The following is a 19,935-nucleotide window of genomic DNA, read 5'->3' on the forward strand; positions in this document are numbered from 1 at the left end:
AAAGGTGTCTCAAACAAAGATGTCTGATGGGATTTTGCACTCATCATAAAGTTAGGTGTTTTAAAAAAGGTCATCCACAGAATGGCTTGGGTTGGAAGGGACCTTAAAGATCATCCAGTTCTAACCCCCCTGCCATGGGCAAGGACACCTTCCACTAGACCGGGTTGCTCCAAGCCCCACCCAGCCTGGCCTTGAGCACTGCCAGGGATGGGGCATCGGCACTAAATTTTACTGAAGAGCTTCTTTGGCAGCTTCCTATGCCACAGTATTCTTCATCACAGTTTCTCTTGCAAAAGAGAACTTGCAAAAAAAACCTGTTATGCAGTTCATCATTTAGAACTCAGTATTTTTTGGTCTTTGAGCGCTTCTGGAAATTTTATAACCCTAATGACCAGAAGTCTTCATTTCTACCACCTAGTTGTATACTGGTTTGATGAGCAATTTGGTTTAGCATATTAGAGCATATGGTTTGGAACTAGAAATGGATTCTGACTTTAGACTGAAAAGCACAACCTTGCTTACAGATACTCTTCAACACTAGTTGAGAACAGTATTTAAAAACGCTTACCTTAGCCACATAGGCTTCAACTCTGTTTCTTGATGGTAACGTATTCACGGTTGGGGTTAGGAAGCTTCCTCCTAGATTTAGACTTCTATTCAGTGCCAGATCGTTGCTAGTATGTCCCAGTTCAGTTGAATACAGAACTGGACCACTGACAGCGCTGCTTGCAATTAAAGGTTTGCTTCTATGGCACTCCTGAAGGAGCTTAGCATTGGCTTCTGCTCGTCTCTCATTAGCTCTGAAACATTCAGAAGCATACAAAGAATTATCTTTGGTAATAACACCTCCGCAAAGTTACCCTCCAGGTCTTTGACTATTATTTGACTTCTCAAAGTGGAAGGGATTAAGAGAGTCCAAAAAAAACGTCCATAATTTGATCTGAGGTTTTTTGAAGAGCCTATTTCTAGGTAGCCACACTACCTGCAAGAAGCAGCAAGAGTTAACCAATACTTTGGACTTCTCAGCATTAAGGCCTCAAAGCAGTCTGTGCACACCGTGTGTTTACATAGCTCTTCCTGAAAGGTACATCACCTGCATAAGAACTCTGGGCTACCCTTCCTTTCCCAAAGAAAGCTGAAACCTATGACATGCGGCTAAAATGGAAGCCAAAAGATTTTTGTTGTTCTTCACAGCACCAAATGCCGTTCTCTGAAGGGCCTATCCTTATTCAAGCAGTAAAGGACATGACATTATCTTTTCTGCCATACTTAGAGTAAGAAGAGGAGATTAGAGACTGGCAAAAAGGCTGCCTGTTAAAACAAACTCAACTTCAAAAATATCCTATTAATGCCCATGATCGGTGGTGTTACTGCTGGAACACTGAAGAGAAATGAAGATAGTTCCAATGAACAGGGGGGACCCTTAAGGTACTTTCATCACAAATATGCTATCTTATGCATAATGCTGACCAGATGTAGAAAAGGTATTTAACAAAGAAAACTGCTTGAGGAAGAAGTAGTATCTTATTATCACCCCAAAAATGCATGGACTTACCCTTCTAGTTTATTTCCTAGGCATCTTCCATTTTTAACTTCCTCCAGGTACAGGTCTTTGTACTTTTCCGCTTCTGCCTGTACAGATTCTTTTTGAAAAATACTGTCTCGTTGGGTATTTTTTATCCTGTCCAATTCACGTTCGAGGTCTCCAATTCTGTGGTCTAGCTGGTTTGTCAGCAAAGCATGACGACTGGCTCTGATTTGTTCTAATCTGTCCTGGGAGGCTGCCTGCATCTGAAGTAGATACACGCCTTCAACCACCGCAAAGAAAAAGAGAACTCTCCTCGCCAGTCAATTGCGTGCACCCAATTTCAAGGGCCCAGCTCTATTCAGCGAGGCAACTGTGCCTCCTCACTGCCATCAGCGACCAGGGCACAACCCTGGAACTACCACACTAAATGATTATTTTCATTCAGAAAGAACCCCCATCTTAGCACTATTCTTCATCAAAGCTACTGATGAAGGAACGCTATCTCTGTAGGACAGGGCATAGCATTCCTCAAAGAAATCATGGAGATGCCGCACCCCCAGCCCCCACCCTGCAGCTTTGGTGACTTCTTTTCTGAGCGTTGCCCCTTGTGCAATGACTAAGGAAGATGTGTATGCCTGGCTGTGACAACTCTAAGTTGCAATACCCATTCAAGGATAAACAATGAGAACAGACCAGTGGACAGTGATACCCCTCCAAGAACTGCAAAATGAAAACCTACCTTGGCAAGTTTTTGATTCAGGGCCTGCAGGCACACTGCACGCACATGAAAGCATCTTGCCCAACCATATTCCCTTCTCCCACTGCCCTTCAGGAAAAACAGAAGTACAGCGTAACACATGGAATCAGGCACCACCCCCTGCCCCTATAAAATGACAACCAAAACAGAAGTCTGTAACAGACACACATAAGAAATTAACTTACCTGCAAAATCAGATTGACTTCTTGCAGTTTTTGTCTTATTTCTTGTTCAGCTCACTCTTCCACCTCTCTTTTGTATTGTTCTATTTGGCTGCGATCCACCATGTTAGTCTCCATATGGTGTTTGAGATTAGCCACCTCTTCTTTCAGCTGGCTTTTGCTCTTTTCCAGTTTTTCATGGCTCCCACGCATGGTGGACAACTCCTCTCGCAAATCATGATTTTGTGCTTCTAGCTGCATGCCTTTTTTAGACTCTATCTCCAGCTGCTGGGAAAGTTCATCAACCTGTAGACAGGAAAGGGGAAAAAAACAGGGAACTCAGAGGGATCTAAAATTAGTCAAATCTGTGAAAATTGGTAAAGGAGTTGGCCATCAAGACTATTTATCATCTGCTGATTCAGTGTTAAAACAAAAGTGAAACCAGGCTCTTCTTTTAAAACAAGAACAGCTTTCACATAATTTCTGACAGCATTCCTCAGGTTCCCATCCTTCCTCAGTTCTGCAGTGGGTCACAGACCAAGAGGTACCAAACCAGCAGCATTACACCCGCAGGGCTAGGCTGAAAAGCACTAGGGCTATTCTGCTGCGAGATGTTCATACAATCATAGGAAATCAAACACACCCATACCCAGTTACATCACAGCCACATTCTGGTTTCATCAGAAAAAAAACCATGTATCATGCTTCAGAGGAACTGTCACATGCTGTCACACGGTCAAAGCTTCGTCACAGAACTGACAAGGCAAGAAACGGATACCCTTTCCTTCCATTACGCTAACAGATCTGGAAATAGTGGTTCAGAACACCGCTTTTACAGCACTGGTGGCAGAAGACAGTCTCTTTAGGTCAAAGCTACAGTTTGTTTTCAAAAGATTTCCAGGAAATATCAGAGTTCCCATAGGTCCCAATGGTCAACTACAGCTTCTATCCCCTTCTTTCCCCCTCCAGAAACATCCATCGTCTATACCTATTAACCATAAAACATGATATCCCATCATCTTTTATTTTTAAAAAAGAGGGGGAAACCACCAGAGTCAACACTTGAAAGTCTCTAAAATACGTAGAAACTTTACACTTATTTAAAATTGCCCAAACGTAATTCCATTCCCTGTCATTCAAAATAGCTCTTCCAACAGGAACACAAATATGCTGCTAACCTGTGAACTACAAGTGAGCCACTGTCAAGGCAGTTGACTCGTTCTACAATAATATCTTCTAAAAAGGAGCATAACTTTGAAACACAGCTATCTCAGTAATGAGCGGAGAAGCAGCTAAAAGGTTCCATGCTACCGAACAGCCAGAGCAACCTCAAAAGCATTTGTGGGTCTCCATGACAAGGGGAAGACGGACTGAGTCAGCTACTAGTAAGCAACAAGTTACAGGGTTTTTTCCGCATCACCTCACACTGCATCGTGCCCTGGGAAGCAAAGACACCATTCCGAAAAGCAAACCCCCAACTGCCTCCTGCTCAACTCGTGCCCGAGACAGGCTTCAGGGGGTGACCTTGGGCAAGGCCAACTGCACAGAGTTGTTCCGAGTGATGGTGGCGTTACTCCCCTCTCTTCCGAGAGGGAATGCATCCGTCGGAGCCCGACGATGCTGCCACGGCCTCAAGCTGCAGCCAGGCCTGTGCTGGGCCTTCACTGCTCTCAGCCCTGGCCCTCACCCATGGACGTGACGTCCCAGTAGGACTGCAGACCTGCCCATCCCTATGGACCGGCCTGGTGATCTGCACTCTTGGAGGACTCTGCTTACTGTCCCCAGAACTGTCCCCAGAACTCTTCTGCTCTTCTTGGTGAGGGCCTGTGGGGCTGATCCCTGGCCTGTGTGGTCACAGACCCTGCCAGCCTTGCTGTGGCTCTTGCTTTGCCCTTCCTCTGCAGGACAGCCTACCCCTGATGCGCCCTCGCAGATACTGCTGTGTACGTAACACTTCCATCTTTACCCCTAAGAGCTACATCAGTATTACAGTCGCCTACTACTGTGACCATAGAAGGAACATCAAAAACCAGCCAAATAATTTCAGAAATACAGCCAAGAAAAAAGTAGTCAAAATCAACAACATGAAAAGAAGTATAAAGAAAGAATAAAGGTTACAAAAGAAAAACCACCACAATAACCCAAACAAAATAAAGCTCACCTTTGTTCTTAATCTGCCAATTTCATTGACCATTTTCTTCACTTCTCCCTGCAAATTAAGCTGGGACAGTCCCCCTCTCGCCTCATACACCCTTAGTTCCTTCGTAGCTCTGCTCAGCAGCCTCTTCAACCTGCACAGCAAACTAGTCATGAAAACAATGAAGCAAAAAGAAACAAAACTGGACTTTTTCACATACTCTCATGTAAACAGCACAGACACAGCTTGCTTTATCTTTAATGTACTTGACGCACCAGGAATTACCAGGAAAAAACAGTATTCCTGTGCCACATACACTTGGAGAGTCCAGATTTCACCTGAAAAGAGGAATGAAAGACTCCCTTTTTCCCAGGAGAACTGCAGGGCAACCTGCATCTGCAGTTGTTTTGGCAGCTATTGAAAACCAGGGGCTGGTGTACAGAAGTACCTTGCAAGAACTAACACGAGGCTGGCATCTGCTCACAGTTAGGTACACCTATTTTTACACTAAAGTTTAATAAAACATGACTCCTACGCAGGGATACCTCTTCACCACGCTAAAAAGCCGTACCTCTTACAGTCTTTCTGCAGATCGAGGTTTCTTTTCATTTCTTGGGCCAGACGTAGTTCAACTGGGCGTTTCAACTCTACCAGCTTCTTCACTTCCTTTCTTTCACTCTCGCACTTTCAAAAGAGAAAAGAAAGATGTATCGCACACACAGAGCACAGGAAAAATACCTACGTACAGTCTGTGCATCTAGCGCTCTCCACAGAGAAGCTGCTGGACGTCTCTATCCGTTAGCCACGTTCCACAGAATGCCATGGGACGGAATTCCCGAGGCTATTCCATCCATCCCTTCAGGTTTCACATCAAACAGACCAATATGTAACTACAGAAACAGATGCCCTCGCCTGAAGCAAAGGCCATCCTCTTCTAGACATAACAGGTGGAAAAGATGCTGGAGAACACTTTTGGCAGTGCCTCTGCTCATAGTAGGGATTATGTAGGTATGCACTTCATGGGAGAACATCGATCCATCCAAAGCTTTCATGGGATCTTCCACCAACCAGCAGGCAGGGGCTTGTGGAGGAATCTGATCTTTTGGAGTTCTTCAACATTTTATTCCCCTCGGCCATTACCTCCACCTCTTCTGTGTGGGCATTTACTTAGCCACATGCTGGTTTTCCTCCTCTTGGTGTTTTCTCAGCCACACCAGAGGAGAGCTGGCAGCTGTTTTGACTTTGTACTTCCATTTTCCCTCTACAGAAAAGGAGAAAAGGGGAAGGCCGCCCCTTGGCAACTGGCAGGCGCTGCTTGTTTCCCAAGCACTCGTTCATTTACCCAGCATTCCTTCAGTATGTTTTTCTGCAAGGCTTTTAAGCTCCCGCTACGCTGAAAACATACAGCAGCTCCTCCATACACGCACTGGAAACATCAAGCATTTTAAACCTGCCTAGAAACCAAGGGGTCAGAAGATGACCACACAAAATCCAAGGAAGAACTGGGAACTGTGGCCTTGCTCAATGTGCTCAACTGATAGCAAACCACACTGGGAACTCTTCCCAACAGAGCCACTCCAGAGCTTACACAAAGATACCCATCTAGCTTTTATTTGCTTCCTCCGTGACCCCCAAACAATAAGGTACTCGCAGCCTGAATGGCAGGGATAACAGAAAGCAATGATATGTAAGAACCTGACCAGAAGGTGCATGTGGTTCTCCTGGGTATTGCCTCGGTGCCCGGAGAATTTTCTGGGCTCACCTGTTGCAACAGTTCAGCCTTCTCCTCGTCCGGCTGAGCAACGCGCTCTTCAAGGTGGGATCTTGACTTCAAGTGCTCCTCCCACGTGCTGTGCAAGTCCTTGGATGTCAGAGCCAGCATGTTCTGCTTCTGCGTCTGTGAAAGCAACAGTGGCAGAAGAAAAAGTAAGGTGGCCGGAAAAGACAAGAGTGCAGGAGAATGCAGTAACTCACACAGAAACAGGCCTAAGCTCTCCTCCACCCATCCAAGACCTATGGCCAAGGTTGATGTGGAGTGTAAAACACACCTTAGGAACCATAACCAAGAACAGCAGCTGGAGCTGGTGGGAAGAAGGAATACTCTAGAAGCGACAGGATGAGGTTACAACTTTGGGGGATAAGATGACATGCACACACACACACAAAATCACCCTACAGCTTTCCTGCAAAGCTCCTCTGGTTCCCTCTATACTTCAGTTTTCGTAAGAACACTGCAAAAGGTGGTGCAAAAGGACAACATTCGCTCCTACTTTCAACAGCTACACTCAGATTTATTCATATAGTTAAATACATTATGTACCTTAATTTTCAACTTTCTTTCCAACTCCTTTTGCAAGCGCAGCTTGTCTCTCTCCAGGTCACTGTGGTAGCGTGTAGTAACTTCAAGTGAAGCTTCTGGCATAGATTGCTTTTTAGGTGCATCAGCAAGCTCCTGCTGCAGTTGTCCAAACATGCCCTAACAAAACAGTTAAATTAGCATGAAGAAAGTTCTAAGAACATGAAATACGCCTTTAACTTATTTTATTATACAATTAGACCTGTCTAGATTGAACCCAAAAGTATGAAATTTTGCCTGCCAGCAGCAGGCATCTGCATGGATGATGACCTCTCGTCATCTTTCTCAGCTGAGAACCTTTGACTATCAGCAGCTGTTCACAAGGATTTCTGTTTCCTAACACATAAAAAAGGCTCAGGTATTGTTCTTCCTTGAACAATACACAGGAACACACTGCCATCAGGTATTTTTTTCCTAACAAAACCCAAAGAAATCTGTTGTGATCTAAGAGCCACAGTTTGACTGCAAATATTACTCTGGTGACTGAAGGCAGGACTTTGTGTTAGATTGTTCTTTCTTCTGTTTCTTCACTATACAAATACAATTAAATGAATACAAATATCTGAAAGCTCCTTTGAGATACACTTTAAGGGTATGTTGAATCACATCCTCTTGTAGTCTTCTTACTCAGCTCGTTTTAGAAGTACTGATAGATTAGGTTTACAAAAATCTGCATAGCTCATATATATATATAGCTATATCCATATACACACACTCTCTCACATGATCTTCAAAAGGAACCCATTATTTTGGTAGTAAGAATACAAAGCAAGTCACAGTTTACAATGATTGACAGTACTGCTGGAGTGTGGCTACACATCATAAAAGGGAAAGCTTAAGGTCACCGTCTGACATGAACTTTGAGGAACAGGCAGGCCCCTCAGAACACTCAAAACACATACAGAAATCAACAGCTGGACATTACTAATACTCTTCAATCTTGATAGCAGCTTACAGAGAACCTATTTTTTCCCCTCTATAGAAGCTTCATATAAATCTATCCCCAACCACTTCACTTCTCTGTACCTTCATTTCTCAGCCCTCGTGTATTGGATGGTTCCTCCTTTTATACCACTCTCATTCATGTCATCAGTGCAATACTTACATCAACACCATCAAATACTTAAGACTATTCTATAGGGCATAACATGGACTAAGGAAAATAGATGAAAAAAAGTTCTAGAGAAGAATCACCTTTCTTGATCAAAGCTTAGACTTGGATACCTTTTTTCTGTTCTCTGCTTAGATCTGAGGACTAATATCCCCGTTGCCAAAACTTTCCGCAATTCCGAGAGAAACATAACAAACCAGAACAAATCAGTATTCTTTGGTCCCATGCATGGAACTTACACCGGATACATTGTAGGAACAAACTAATTTCAAGAATGGACAAACTTTAAATTGTTCTTTCTATGCATATACTTTACCTGTCTTTCTACTACGTCAGTCTCATATTTAAAGACTTGTTCCCTTAAATCAGTACACTTGGCATTTAAATCCTTGTTTCGCTCTTCTATTAGATAAACTTGCTTTTCTGTATCAGCTCTAAGTTTGCTGAAAATGTCATTAAAACAGTGCTGCACATAATCCACTATTTTTTCTTTCATGATCCTCTTGTTCTGCATCTCTTCCCATTGCTGATGGAGTAAAAAGGTTTTCACTCTGGAGCTGGGCCAATCGCTCCTGCAAGGACTCCTGTTTTATTACAAGTTTGCTTACTGGATCTTTCTCAAGTTGTCGAGCATGATCACATTCCTTTGCCCGACACTGGCCTTGACTTAATTCTTTTTTGCCATTTCTAAAAGCAAAGCTTTTTCTCTGAGCATTTGCTTCAACTGGTGAAGCTCATTTTCTAGCCTATTAGCTTTGCTTTTAGCTTTACACAGCTGCAGAGACAAGCTCTTGTTGGTTTCTTGCACGCCAGAGAGGTCACGATGGAGCTCGACTTGCAAGCAAAGGCATTCATCACGTTCTCTGTGAAATCTTCGTTCAGCATTGCTTTTTGATGACAAATGAAGTTCAAGTTCTTGAACTGCAGCGTTCAGGGAGGAACGAAATGATTCAATTTCTGTCTCTAGTCTGTCTTTGCTTTTGTTTGTCTGCTCAAGTTTGGAAGTCAGCACTGCAGATTCTGTCTTTAGTAAGTCCAGCTCCGTGTTGAACTGAAAAAACATTTGTCTTAACGCTTCCTTGTTCAGTTTAAGTTCCTTTTTGAGAGCTTCATTTTTTTCTTTCAAGGTCTCATTTTCCTTTAAATATTTTCCTTCTTCCTCCTGGTGCCTAAGTCTTACTTGAGTGAGTTCTAGCCTTAGCATAGCAATCTCATCTTGTAGTAACTGATTCTTGTACAACAGATCCTGTTCTCTGTCAGTGCTGGATTCCTGAAGGACAGGGAACATGAATAAAGAGCCAATTGGGAAATGAATCTACAAAAAACCTGCAGCAATAAACTGCATTTTAACATTTCTAGTACTAAAGCATGACTTCAAAGATGAAGTTTCAGGCAATAAGCTACTCTGTGAACCCATGCACATGTACAATGTACGTACACAACGGAAGTGCAACATATCCTTAAAACCTAAATGAACATCCCAAATATACAGTTACGTTTTTTTCCCCCCTTAAACCAGCAACCAAAGCTTTTAAAATGACAGCGCTTTCTTGTATGTGCATGCCTTTATAATACTGCCTTTAAGGTTGAATTAGGTGTGCTACAGATCTGGTAAACACAAGGCCAGAAAGGGTATTTTCCTTCTCAAATGTCTTCTGAACACTTATCCTTTTGTGTTACTGGAAGTTAGCTATAAAACTCAATCACCCCCGGAATGCAATAGTCCTGTATATTTCCTCTTTATTGTATGTATAACTTTTTTCCACTTAAACACATTCACCCTACATTTACTGGGCAGCACAGCCAAGAACAAAAAGGCTTCCAGGCACTGCACATTCTTTAGGAAATTCAGTAAACTCTTTTCAAGATCTTTTTTAATACAGTGTTTATGATTGCTTTTTCTCCTCCAGTTACTCTAACTCTTACAGAGAGTTGAATTCATTGCTGATATTCGATCATAAAATTTTAGTTATGTGGAGGTGGAAAAGAAAGGCATACTTGAAGTAAGTTCAATAAGGGAATAACTAATTTAAAAAAAAAAAAAAAAAAGCAATGGAAACACAAACACTGTCAAACAACTTTCTTCCTGGTCAACCTTGCCATAGGCAGCTAGGTGTTTCACTGCTAGAAAGCCTAAAAAGTGATGACGAAATGTCTGTGAAATGACAAATAACAGATAGGTTAAGAAACGGTGTAAACAGTGTCTTCTATTAGTTTCCTACTTGCACAAGTAATTCAGGTACATACAGGAGTGATGCTGCTTTCCAGAACTTTTAGACATAAGAGAAAACAAGAAAGGTATTTACCCAGATAAGTTACACTGGTAAACAGTAAATAAACCATCAAGAAACAGAAAAAGTTATGTAAGATTTATTATGACTTTAAAACAAACATGGTGAAATTTAATTTATTAGAAAAAAAAATCTGCTTACCTCTGATTTTTTTCCTATAGATCTTCTTGTCCCTTCTTCTAGTTCCATTTGTCTCCCAAGGTGGTTGTTCAAAATTCCTTCTTGAAGGGCTCTGGCCCTCTTTTCCTGAGAGAGCTGTCTCTGTGTTTCATCACGTTCCTCTTCAACCTACAGTAATACAATAAAACTGCTTGCATCTGAAGAAAAAACAGAGCTAGCAATACATCTTCCCATTCTCCCCTGCATACTTGAAAACATTTTTGATTCCCCACCGTTATGATAATCCACCTATAAATAAATAAATTTAAATTTTCTTATGAAAATTTAAGAAGGCGAAATACAGGATGTTTTGTAGTAATTCAAAAAAAGGTAAGGCTTTGCCTGAAACACAAATGAAACCTCAATTTTGAAAAAAGAAAAAAGGAATAATAAACTGCAAAGGAAAAAAAAAAAAAAAAAGAACAGCCCAATTGTGAACCAACTGTACTCTACTGTTCTCAAAATCTGACAATTGTTATCCAACGCCTCTTCCGTGAACAAAGCGCCTCCTTCTCTAGGCATACTGGAATACAATTGAAAAGAAGCAGAAAATAAGACAAAGACTTTAATTCATTATTTAATATACCTGTTTCAAGAGCTTTCTCAGTGTTCTTAACTCCATTTCTAAATTCCTAGAGTGTAACTCAAGTTTCTGTTTCTCCTCCATCTCTTTACAATATTGATCTTCTTTCCTTCGGAGGTCTTCTCTCATTTTCTCACACAGCACTTCTACTCTGAGCCTCTTTTCTTCTTGTTGTTTCAAAGAACATCTGGGATTTAACGGAGGATTTGAGAAACAAAAGCACTGATATAAAAGTAGATATTCCACATGATGAACTTGCAGAGACAACTCAAACCATAAAAAATGTTAAATGTTTTCAGAGTTCATATTTTTACTGTACTTTTCAACTTTTTAAAGAATTCTAACTTCATTCCGTTGTGCATGGTATCAGTTGTACAAGATAGAGAAAAAAAACTTTGAGTGATTTATCCGTTATTTGTAAGTTTGTATAGGGAAACACACACCAGTGTGCACACTATAATAATAAAATTAAAAAAACCCATCTTCATATTACAGCCGTTTTGTTGAAAAAGGAGTTTGTTGTCTTATCAGATCAAAGCATCGTAAACTTTTACTATGGTTAGTATACATTTTCTTAGTATAGTGAGCATTGCCTACATATTACGGATTCAGTGACCAGAAGTAATACTGGTGAATCAGCACGCCACTTACCTATGGCAGACCCGACAATTTTTCAGCAAGCCTTCTGTAAGTCTAAAACAACTGCTGACCACAGACAGAACAAGCAGCTTCTGTTTACTCAAGAAGGATGTCAGTGTTCAAAACCAGATTCAGAAATGCATGGGGTTTAAGCTGAATACGATTAAAAACAGTTTTAAACCTCAGTTGGATCTACCTCTGGGAGAAACTACAGCAATTTCATTTTGAAGCTGACTTACAAGGAAAGCCTTATGGAAGGTCAGCTTCTTTACCAACTGAAACAATCAGCAATGAGCACTGACATGGTAAAAAACGGACCATGGTGTGCCCACGGTACCCAAACAAGAAAGCAGCTTTGCGTTTGATCATTATTTTGACTATTTTTTCCCATATACTCACAATAGTGGACAAAAAAAAAAAATTAAAAAAAAATCAAGTGTCAACCTAAGGGAAGAACTGCCAATTGAAAGCCTGCTTTAGAAATTCCGCAAAACAAGAATCAACCACCACTAAAATCACTTGAAAGACTGACAGAAACATTTGTATTTGAATGGCGTATATTGCAAGGAGAAAGCTTTACATGTAATTTCTAGTGTAATTTCGCAAAAAGTGTAACTTTTGAAAGTATAAATTTAACGCTGCTTGGAGAATTCACTTAGAATGAAAATACTACTTCTTTATACTTGACAGATGTTTGAGGATTTTGAACACCTGCTGAAGTCAAACCCAGGCCAAGCTGGGACCGGCCTCTCTTCCTCGTACCCCCCTCCCCCGCGCTGGGAGGCCCAACTCCCCCAGGCCCAGCTCCCGCAGCCTCCCCTCACAGGGCTGGTGCTCCTGCCCCCGGGCCAGCCCGGCATCTCCCTGCCGACCTCACACGGACTGGGCAAGATCTCCTGGGCTGGGCGGCCAAACACCGGGCCCCGGGCTCGAGACACAGCTCAGCAAGCCCTGCGGAGGGGTGGGCACTCACTGCCCCCACGGCCCTGGCACTGCTGCCCTCCATACAGCCCAGGCCGCTGCGGGCCGCCCCAGCTGCCAGCTCACGGTGGCTCCTGCTGAGCTCGCTCTCTGCCTGGGCCGCTCCCCAGCCACGCCGTCCCACCGGGGATCACCACAAGGAGATCTCCCCTCCCAGGCCAGGGCTCTGCAGTTGTCCTTGCTGAACTGCCTACGGTGCCTGCTGGCCACCCCTGTCTGGCGTGATGTCAACAGCGATGAGAAACCTCACGCCTCCGGGTCTAGCTCAGGAGTGTGGGGAAAGGGGCAATCCCAAACTTGACCTTTCCAACAAACAAACAGGTAAGCAAACAAATGCTCTAAGCTCTGGTTTGACTTGCACTGGGTGGAGTTACCACAAACCCTAGTATTATAGGCCAACTGAAGCCGCAAGGACAAAATGAAAAAAAAAAAAACCACCACCCAACCATCTCTCAAATCTCTCTTATAAATCTGATTTCCCCATACACACTCTCTTGCTCTTTTCTTGCTAGAAAACAAAGTTAGAACAACATCCAGAAGACTGTACATGGAGCTGGTATCCGGACGTTTTTCCCCTCTCCCATTATCTACTTCATAGCATAACTGGCCCACGGGATTCAAAAAACCCAAACCCAAAAGACTGGAAACTTCTCATCCTGTTGCCTGCACCATCAGTGTCTTTCGGAACAAAACCACTGACAAGATAATACATTATCAGACCACAATTTACATACTTAAGGCTTTGGATATCACTTTTCCATTCTGCTGCTTGGTGAGCCAATACGGATTTCAAATCTTGAGTCTTCTCCGCTCTGAACTGTGACTCCTCCCTTTCATCTTCCAATTTCCTTACTTCTCTTGAGAGCGCTTTATACTGATTTTTCTGACGTTCTATTCTCTGTTCATATTCAAGAAGTATGTTTTGCATTTTCAGCAAAGTAGCAGAACCTGTTTTGAGACAGAAAAGACACAAAGCTGCACAAATACTGCCCAATGTATAAGCTGTTCAATGCTTTGCTGCATTAGGTGCAGGTGGCAGGTCTCGGTAGCGGGAAGGTCCCTGTGAGAAGGAGCCAGGGGTCGTCCCGTGCTGGACATGGACGGTTTCGATGGACCCACCGCAGGGCACAGCTGAGCCTCTCAGCCGTGCTGGCAGCTCCTCAGGAAAAACAAACGTAGGAAAGGGTGAAACCACCACACGGGCAGAGAAGGGGAAAAGCATGTGAAAACCAGCCCCGCAAACGAACACCCAGGTCAGCGAAGGAGGAGGGAGAGGTGCTGCTCCAGGTGCCAGAGCAGAGATTCCCCTGCAGCCCCTGAGAGAACCATGCTGGAGCAGATACCCACAGCGCAGTGCTGCGCAGGACCCCGTGCCAGAGCAGGCGGATCCTTCCCGAAGGACCTGCGACCCATGGAGGGCCCAGGCTGGAGGAGATTTTCCCCAAAGGACTGCAGCCCGGGGCAGGACTCACACTGGAGCAGGGAAAAGGGACGAGGAAGGAGCAGCAGAGAGAAACTGCTACGTCCCGACTGCAGACCGCAGCCTCCCCGTGCTGCCTGGGGAGGTGGCGGGGAAGGAGCGCAGCAGAGCTTGAGCAGGGGGGGTGCCGACGTGTCCTTCTCAGGTTTTGGGTCTTTGTTTCTCACTATCCAAATGTATTTTAATCGGTGGAGTCTGTTTTGCCAGTGACAGTCACTGGGAAGTGACAGCCCTGCCTTCACACTGACCCACAAGCTTTTTCACCCCGTTTCGTCAAGGAGGGGCAGTGGCAGCACTGGGTGGGGAGTTTGGCCTTCAGCCAAGGTTAACACTTGCCTAATGAAATTTTAGCATAGTTTAAGAGCCCTAGTAAGTGATGCTTATGTTTATATAATGCCTTGTGCATATATGCAAGCATCTTATGACAGTTGAAATTTGTTATATATATGTACTTATTATTTTTAAGCAAAGCCATTATTTTGCTGTACTCTTTCTCATTAGCTGTTGAGGGGTGTGCTGGTTGTGGCTGGGATAGTGTTAATTTTCTTCACAGTCGCTGGTACAGGGCCATGTTTTACAGCTGTGCCGCAAACAGGGTTGGTAGCACGGGGATGTGTTCCTTATGGCCCAGCAGCGCTCACACAGAGCCAAGGCCTTTTCTGCTCCTCACCCCACCCCACCAGCCAGCAGGCTGGGGGTACGCAAGGAGCCGGGCCGGGACACAGCTGGGACAGCTGACCCCAGCTGACCCAAGGGACGTGCCATGCCACGCAGCATCATGCTCAGCATATAAAGCTGGGGGAGGACGAAGGAAGGGAGGGACATCCAGAGCGATGGCACTTTGTCTTCCCAAGTATTTGTTATGCGTGACGGAGCCCTGCTGTCCTGGAGATGGCTGAACACCCGCCTGCCCATGGGACGTGCTGGATGAATTCCTTGCTTTGCTTTGCTTGCGTGCGTGGCTTTTGCTATTAAACTGTTTTCATGCCGACCCATGAGTTTTCTCACTTTTCCCTTTCCGATGCTCTCCCCCACCCCACTGGGGTGGAACAAGTGAGTGGCTGTGTGGTGCTTAGGTGTTTAGGTGTGGCTGGGCTTAAACCACATCAGGGGGATATAAAGAAGAAAAAGCTCTTGCTGACTTTTGATGACCGCATTAGAAGGAGCTGAACTGTACTTTGCAAGAAACTGCTTCTCCAGCTCTGACTAGACAGAGAACCAATGATAACGTAAGGCACATCGGCTGGTAATGCAGGCAACATCTCAGGTTAGGTGACAGTTTCACAGCTTTTGAGGGGGATCTCTAGTCACAAAGAGATACTATATCAAAATATGAAATTAAAATACTTTGGAGTGCATACAAAGAAATCATGTTTTAAGGGGAACTTGTAACAGCTGAAGGCAGAGACTTGAAAACATACCCATATGAACCACACTAAGCTCTTCCAACAGCAGCATAGTCTCCTTGTAGGTTGAAGCTTGTAACCGGACATCCTCTGAAGGTGGGTCAGATGAGTGAGTTAAACCAGGGTCATCAGTTACTTCCACTGGTATGCTGACCTACAAAAAATACAGTACTTTCTGTAATTCCACTGTCCAGTATTACAGACCATTACAAATGCAGGAATGATTCATTCTCTCCTTCACAGCCCACAGATTTGTCTCAAATACAATCAAGCTGCATACCAGCAGCAATTTGTACATCTGGTTGATCACTACATAAACACTGCTCCCACCTAAGTGATTAAAAGCTGATAGAGACTGTTTATCAAGAAACTAGTTTTACAGTACCTCGTTCCTTTCACTCCTGGTTGTTGCTGCAGGTCTAGAAAACAAGAAATATATTTCAGTACTGAAATGCTTACTTTGCATTACGAATAATACCTACAGTTGCTTTGAAAACTTAATTGCAGAACTGAATTAAACTAAAATCTGGTATAGTAACTTTGCTAGATATAGTTCAAGACTGAAACAATTATTGTGTGCTATTAACGTCTACTGGAAGGCTAATTTTTCTGCAAGATATTAAGCAAATAGTTGAAATAACTGTTCCCTAAACTTCACGCAAAGTGACAGAAATCTTACAGCTACAGACATGTAGCTATACGCTTACGTGCATTCCCTGTTTAATACCAGGGGTTTAGCTCTCTTCAGTACCGAGAATCCTTCTCCTACAGGTCAAAGAACTGTAATTTTGGATTCTCTGGTGTCCTGGGTCTGGCTGGGACGCAGTTTATTTTCTTCACAGCAGCCCACACAGGGCTGTGTGTTAGATTTCTGACCAAAACAGTGTTGATAACACACCAGATTTTTAGCTAGGGCTGAACAGTGTCAACAACTTCTCTTTCTCACTTTGCCACAACCCACACAAGTAAGTTCAGGGTGGGCAAGAAGTCAGGAGGGTACACAGCTGCAAGAGAAAAGGTGGAGCAGGGAGCAGGGCAAAAAATCCTGAGATACCTGCAGTGAAAAAACTGAGATACCTCACCCTTTTTAAACACATGAAATACTTCTATGCCTGTGCACACACACTCATGTAATTAATCAGAATTTGTGCACGTGACCTTATTGTTGACTTGGCCAGCATGTTCAAAAGCACTCTAAACAGAAGTGAAGTGTTTGTCAACACAAAGCGCATCAGGTAGTCACAGGAAAGAACAAGAAAGAACAAGAAAGAACATCAGGTGGTCACACGAAAGAACAAGAATCTTCATATGCATCAGGTTTACAAAAAACCTTAAACACACAACAAAACCCCAAACTTGCCTCTAGCTCTCAGGCCAATTTTTATCATTAAGTGAGTTTTATTTTCAACATTCCTTATATGCATACCTTCCTTCATCCTCAGATGTTTCACTGGAAGTGCTATCATCTGGTACTTGACCATGATTGCCACTGGAAGAGCTCATCTGCTGATGAGCCTTCTGCTTTGAAGGCTGTCTTTTACTTTCCTTTGCACCTTTGGCATTCAGGGCAATTTTACTGCATTACACAGAAAGAAAGAAAAAAAAAACAAAACACCAAGTGAGTAGGTTTATAAAAAAATATTTCTGTGAAACAGACATACTTAAGATGATGTCCAGAAACAACCGAGACAAAAAATAGCTATGATAAAATCACAGACTTGACTGTAAAGATCGTGGAATATGCCCAAGTATTTAAAACCCTTCCCCTAGAGTGAGGGGGACACGTGGAATCTGAGCTGGATCCAGGTTAAGCTGGACTATATCCAACAGCCACGTTACAGAAAGCATCTAGAGCAGAGATTCCTTTGAAGGACAGACAGAAAAAGCTCCTGCTTAGGTCTGCATAAAAATACGTGTGCCTTCTTTAGACTTTTGAGATTGGTTTGGTAATATCATCTTTTTCCCTCTCCCGACAAAGGGCACATTAACTTAATGAAAAGGAAAACACCAACTGCACGGAGATCACTAAAATCACCTAGAAAAGGGAGTAGTAGCAAACCCCAAGTTCCTACTTTTCTTTTCTAGGTGGCCATTTCCTACAAAAATAACTGCTTTTTCCAGTCTTCAGTTCTGGTTTTGAAGATGCATTTTACCTCAGTGTTGACATGGAAATCACAGGAATTTAGGTGGGCGTTTTCTTTTGTTTTCCCCTTTTCTTTTTTTAGAGCAGGCAATAAATTTGAACCTCCATCGTGCGCTTCATTTTGTCTAAAAAGAATTTTTCTTCATTTTTTGAGAAGCAGTGGACTACTCACTATGGCTTTCACCACTAAGGAAACTACTTCAACTACCACAGTATCAGAAAACCTAAGACACTTACATAGTACTACAAATAAGAGCTAGAGATTATTTCCTTAGCTTACCCTTTCATTGGCATTTTAATCAATTTTGAGCTCTCCCCAGATGAAAAACTCTTTTTGTCTTTTTCTTCTATCGTGTTTTCATTCTCCATTTTCAAACAGTCATTCTTCCTTACAGTAATCTTTTGTTTCATTTGCCGATTAGTGATGTTATTTAATTTATCCACACATTCCTGTTTTGCCACGGCCTGCACTTTTGAACATCTTTGTTTGCTTTTTTCCTTCTTAACCTATAAAAATAAAGTTAAGCTTCACGTATTTCTAGAAGACAGAAACACCACATCCAAGATTGATTAATTCAGGGTTTACCCATGAAATAATATAAAATGATCTTTTTTTTAATTCATAGAGAAGCATTTTCACAAAACTACACTACAAAGTGTATTATGCCATTGAAAGTACTTTGAATTCACTCATGATGCAAGACATAACAAAAATACAGCCCTTAGAAAGAAAACAATAGTGTCTCTTAAAACATGAACAAGAAAAAAGTGAAAACAGTACTGATGGACAAAGCGTTAGGAGGACTGCACAATGTTCGTTGTAACATCACCAGAAAAAAATCAAGTGGAACTGCGAACAAGGGGAGGAAAGAAAAAAAGATCCCAAACCCACAAACACAACTGGTTTCACAGGAAAGAGGAATTTTAGTGAAAGGCAATGAAGACACACCACGCAGATATCACAGCACATGAATTATTAGTCAGGACCCTGTTCAGAAGCTATTTTCATTCTTTGATTCAGAATCAGAACCGATAGAGTTCTATGGATTTCTTTTTATGGCAATGAAGAGATAACTACTTGCACTGGAACCATTTAACCTATTGTTAAACTGGAACAATAATGCATTCTGTTTTCCAAAAATGGGGAAAAAAGACAACTCTGCACTGCCCTCTTTATTCACAAGTCACCTATTTCCATTAGAACAAACCCCAATTTGTAGGAAGCATCTTCCCTTCGTGACCAATAGCTAAAGTGAACAGGAAATACTCTGCCTGGCTCCAGAAGGCTGCAGGTCTCCCTAGGCTCTTTTACATACGCTCCATCGCTGCTATCGCTTCAGCAGCGGTTTTACCTACCAACAGAGACTTCCTTAAAAACATATTCTGACTTTCCTGAACAGTGGATTGTATCTCACAGTTTCATTGATTTGGACAGCAGGATCCTGCAGTTTCCATTGAAGCTAACGAACACTGCGTGCTTTCAAAACCAAGCACATTCAGCACCTCCATCATAACTCTGAATTAGAGCTATTGCCTAAACAACTACATGTTGCACACGCTGCCCGTGCCAACCCTGGCTAGCCCAGCCCTGTTTTACCGATTCATCCAGGCACTTGCATCAGTGCGTCTGACTTGCTGAATTTACACATGAGAAACCAGGCATTTCTGACCAACACCCATGCTCTTTAACTGCACCGGTTATTTTTAAATTAATGACACATTACTAATTAAAGTGACCAAGACAAGTCAGAACTACAGCTTGGTTGTAGTCAAAATCCCATGCACCGCAGATTTTCCCTGAATTTCTTCACAGCATCACCTATGATTGCTGTTGTCAAACACATGACTGCTTCTTTCTTTACCTGCAGAAAGCTTGGCACAACACGTACAATATTGTACAACATACAGCTCCATCTGACAGTCAGACCAGAATGACCTTCCTGCAGTGCAGGCGGGCTGTGTATCTCCAGTAGCACCCACAGCCCCAGCCTGCACTGCTTTAGAGACAGCAAAGATCCGCGCTGATGAGAAACGCTCTCATGCACATGGCATTTCACCTTGTCCACGGATTTGAAACACGGGTTGCTTTGCGAAATTTAGTTGTATGGTTTCGTTCCAAGGCAAACCAGACTGTCCAACAACTTTTGACTTACACTAAAAACCATAAATATTCACCTTCCATATGAACGGATACATGCCAGGA

At 42.9% G+C, this 19,935-nt stretch overlaps 1 protein-coding gene and 1 long non-coding RNA gene across 6 annotated transcripts in view; both read right to left on the reverse strand.

The window, feature by feature from the left end:
* Window positions 1-835: 835 nt before the first annotated feature.
* LOC308057922 (uncharacterized protein) lies at window positions 836-10,206 on the reverse strand. 5 transcript variants are annotated; one of them, XR_013925523.1, is made up of 4 exons: window positions 8,367-10,206; window positions 6,346-6,480; window positions 2,471-2,752; window positions 1,544-1,791 (listed from the first exon to the last, which is right to left on the reverse strand). XR_013925523.1 is itself a non-coding variant. In XM_080411932.1 (3 exons), the coding sequence occupies exons 1-3, from the start codon at window positions 8,562-8,564 to the stop codon at window positions 2,522-2,524; spliced, it is 564 nt and encodes a 187-aa protein (XP_080268058.1). In that variant the 5' UTR covers window positions 8,565-10,206; the 3' UTR covers window positions 2,424-2,521. The 5 variants fall into 5 exon arrangements, 1 of the variants encoding a protein (XP_080268058.1); XR_013925525.1 differs by lacking the exon at window positions 1,544-1,791 and adding an exon at window positions 2,010-2,354; XR_013925522.1 differs by lacking the exons at window positions 6,346-6,480; window positions 8,367-10,206 and adding an exon at window positions 2,268-2,354 and having other exon boundaries at window positions 836-1,791; window positions 2,471-4,548.
* A 524-nt stretch (window positions 10,207-10,730) lies between these two features.
* LOC308057930 overlaps window positions 10,731-19,935 on the reverse strand; it is a 147,828-nt gene continuing 138,623 nt past the window's right edge. Inside the window, exon 2 of the long non-coding RNA XR_013925548.1 lies at window positions 10,731-17,545. This is a non-coding gene — a long non-coding RNA (uncharacterized lncRNA). The remainder of the gene's footprint in view (window positions 17,546-19,935) is intronic.

Source organism: Falco punctatus, assembly GCF_963210335.1.
Source record: "Falco punctatus genome assembly, contig: scaffold_41, whole genome shotgun sequence".
Classification (NCBI taxonomy): domain Eukaryota; kingdom Metazoa; phylum Chordata; class Aves; order Falconiformes; family Falconidae; genus Falco; species Falco punctatus.

What these genes read in the sequence shown, in the direction of transcription:
- LOC308057922 (XM_080411932.1), bottom strand. Translation starts at nt 8,564, where the DNA reads ATGCAGAACAAGAGGATCATGAAAGAAAAAATAGTGGATTATGTGCAG. An exon ending in CTGACGTAGTAGAAAGACAG is followed by an intron (nt 6,481 to 8,366) that starts GTAAAGTATATG and finishes TTGCTTTCACAG; the next exon opens with ACGCAGAAGCAGAACATGCT. An exon ending in AGGCTGAACTGTTGCAACAG is followed by an intron (nt 2,753 to 6,345) that starts GTGAGCCCAGAA and finishes TCCTGTCTACAG; the next exon opens with GTTGATGAACTTTCCCAGCA.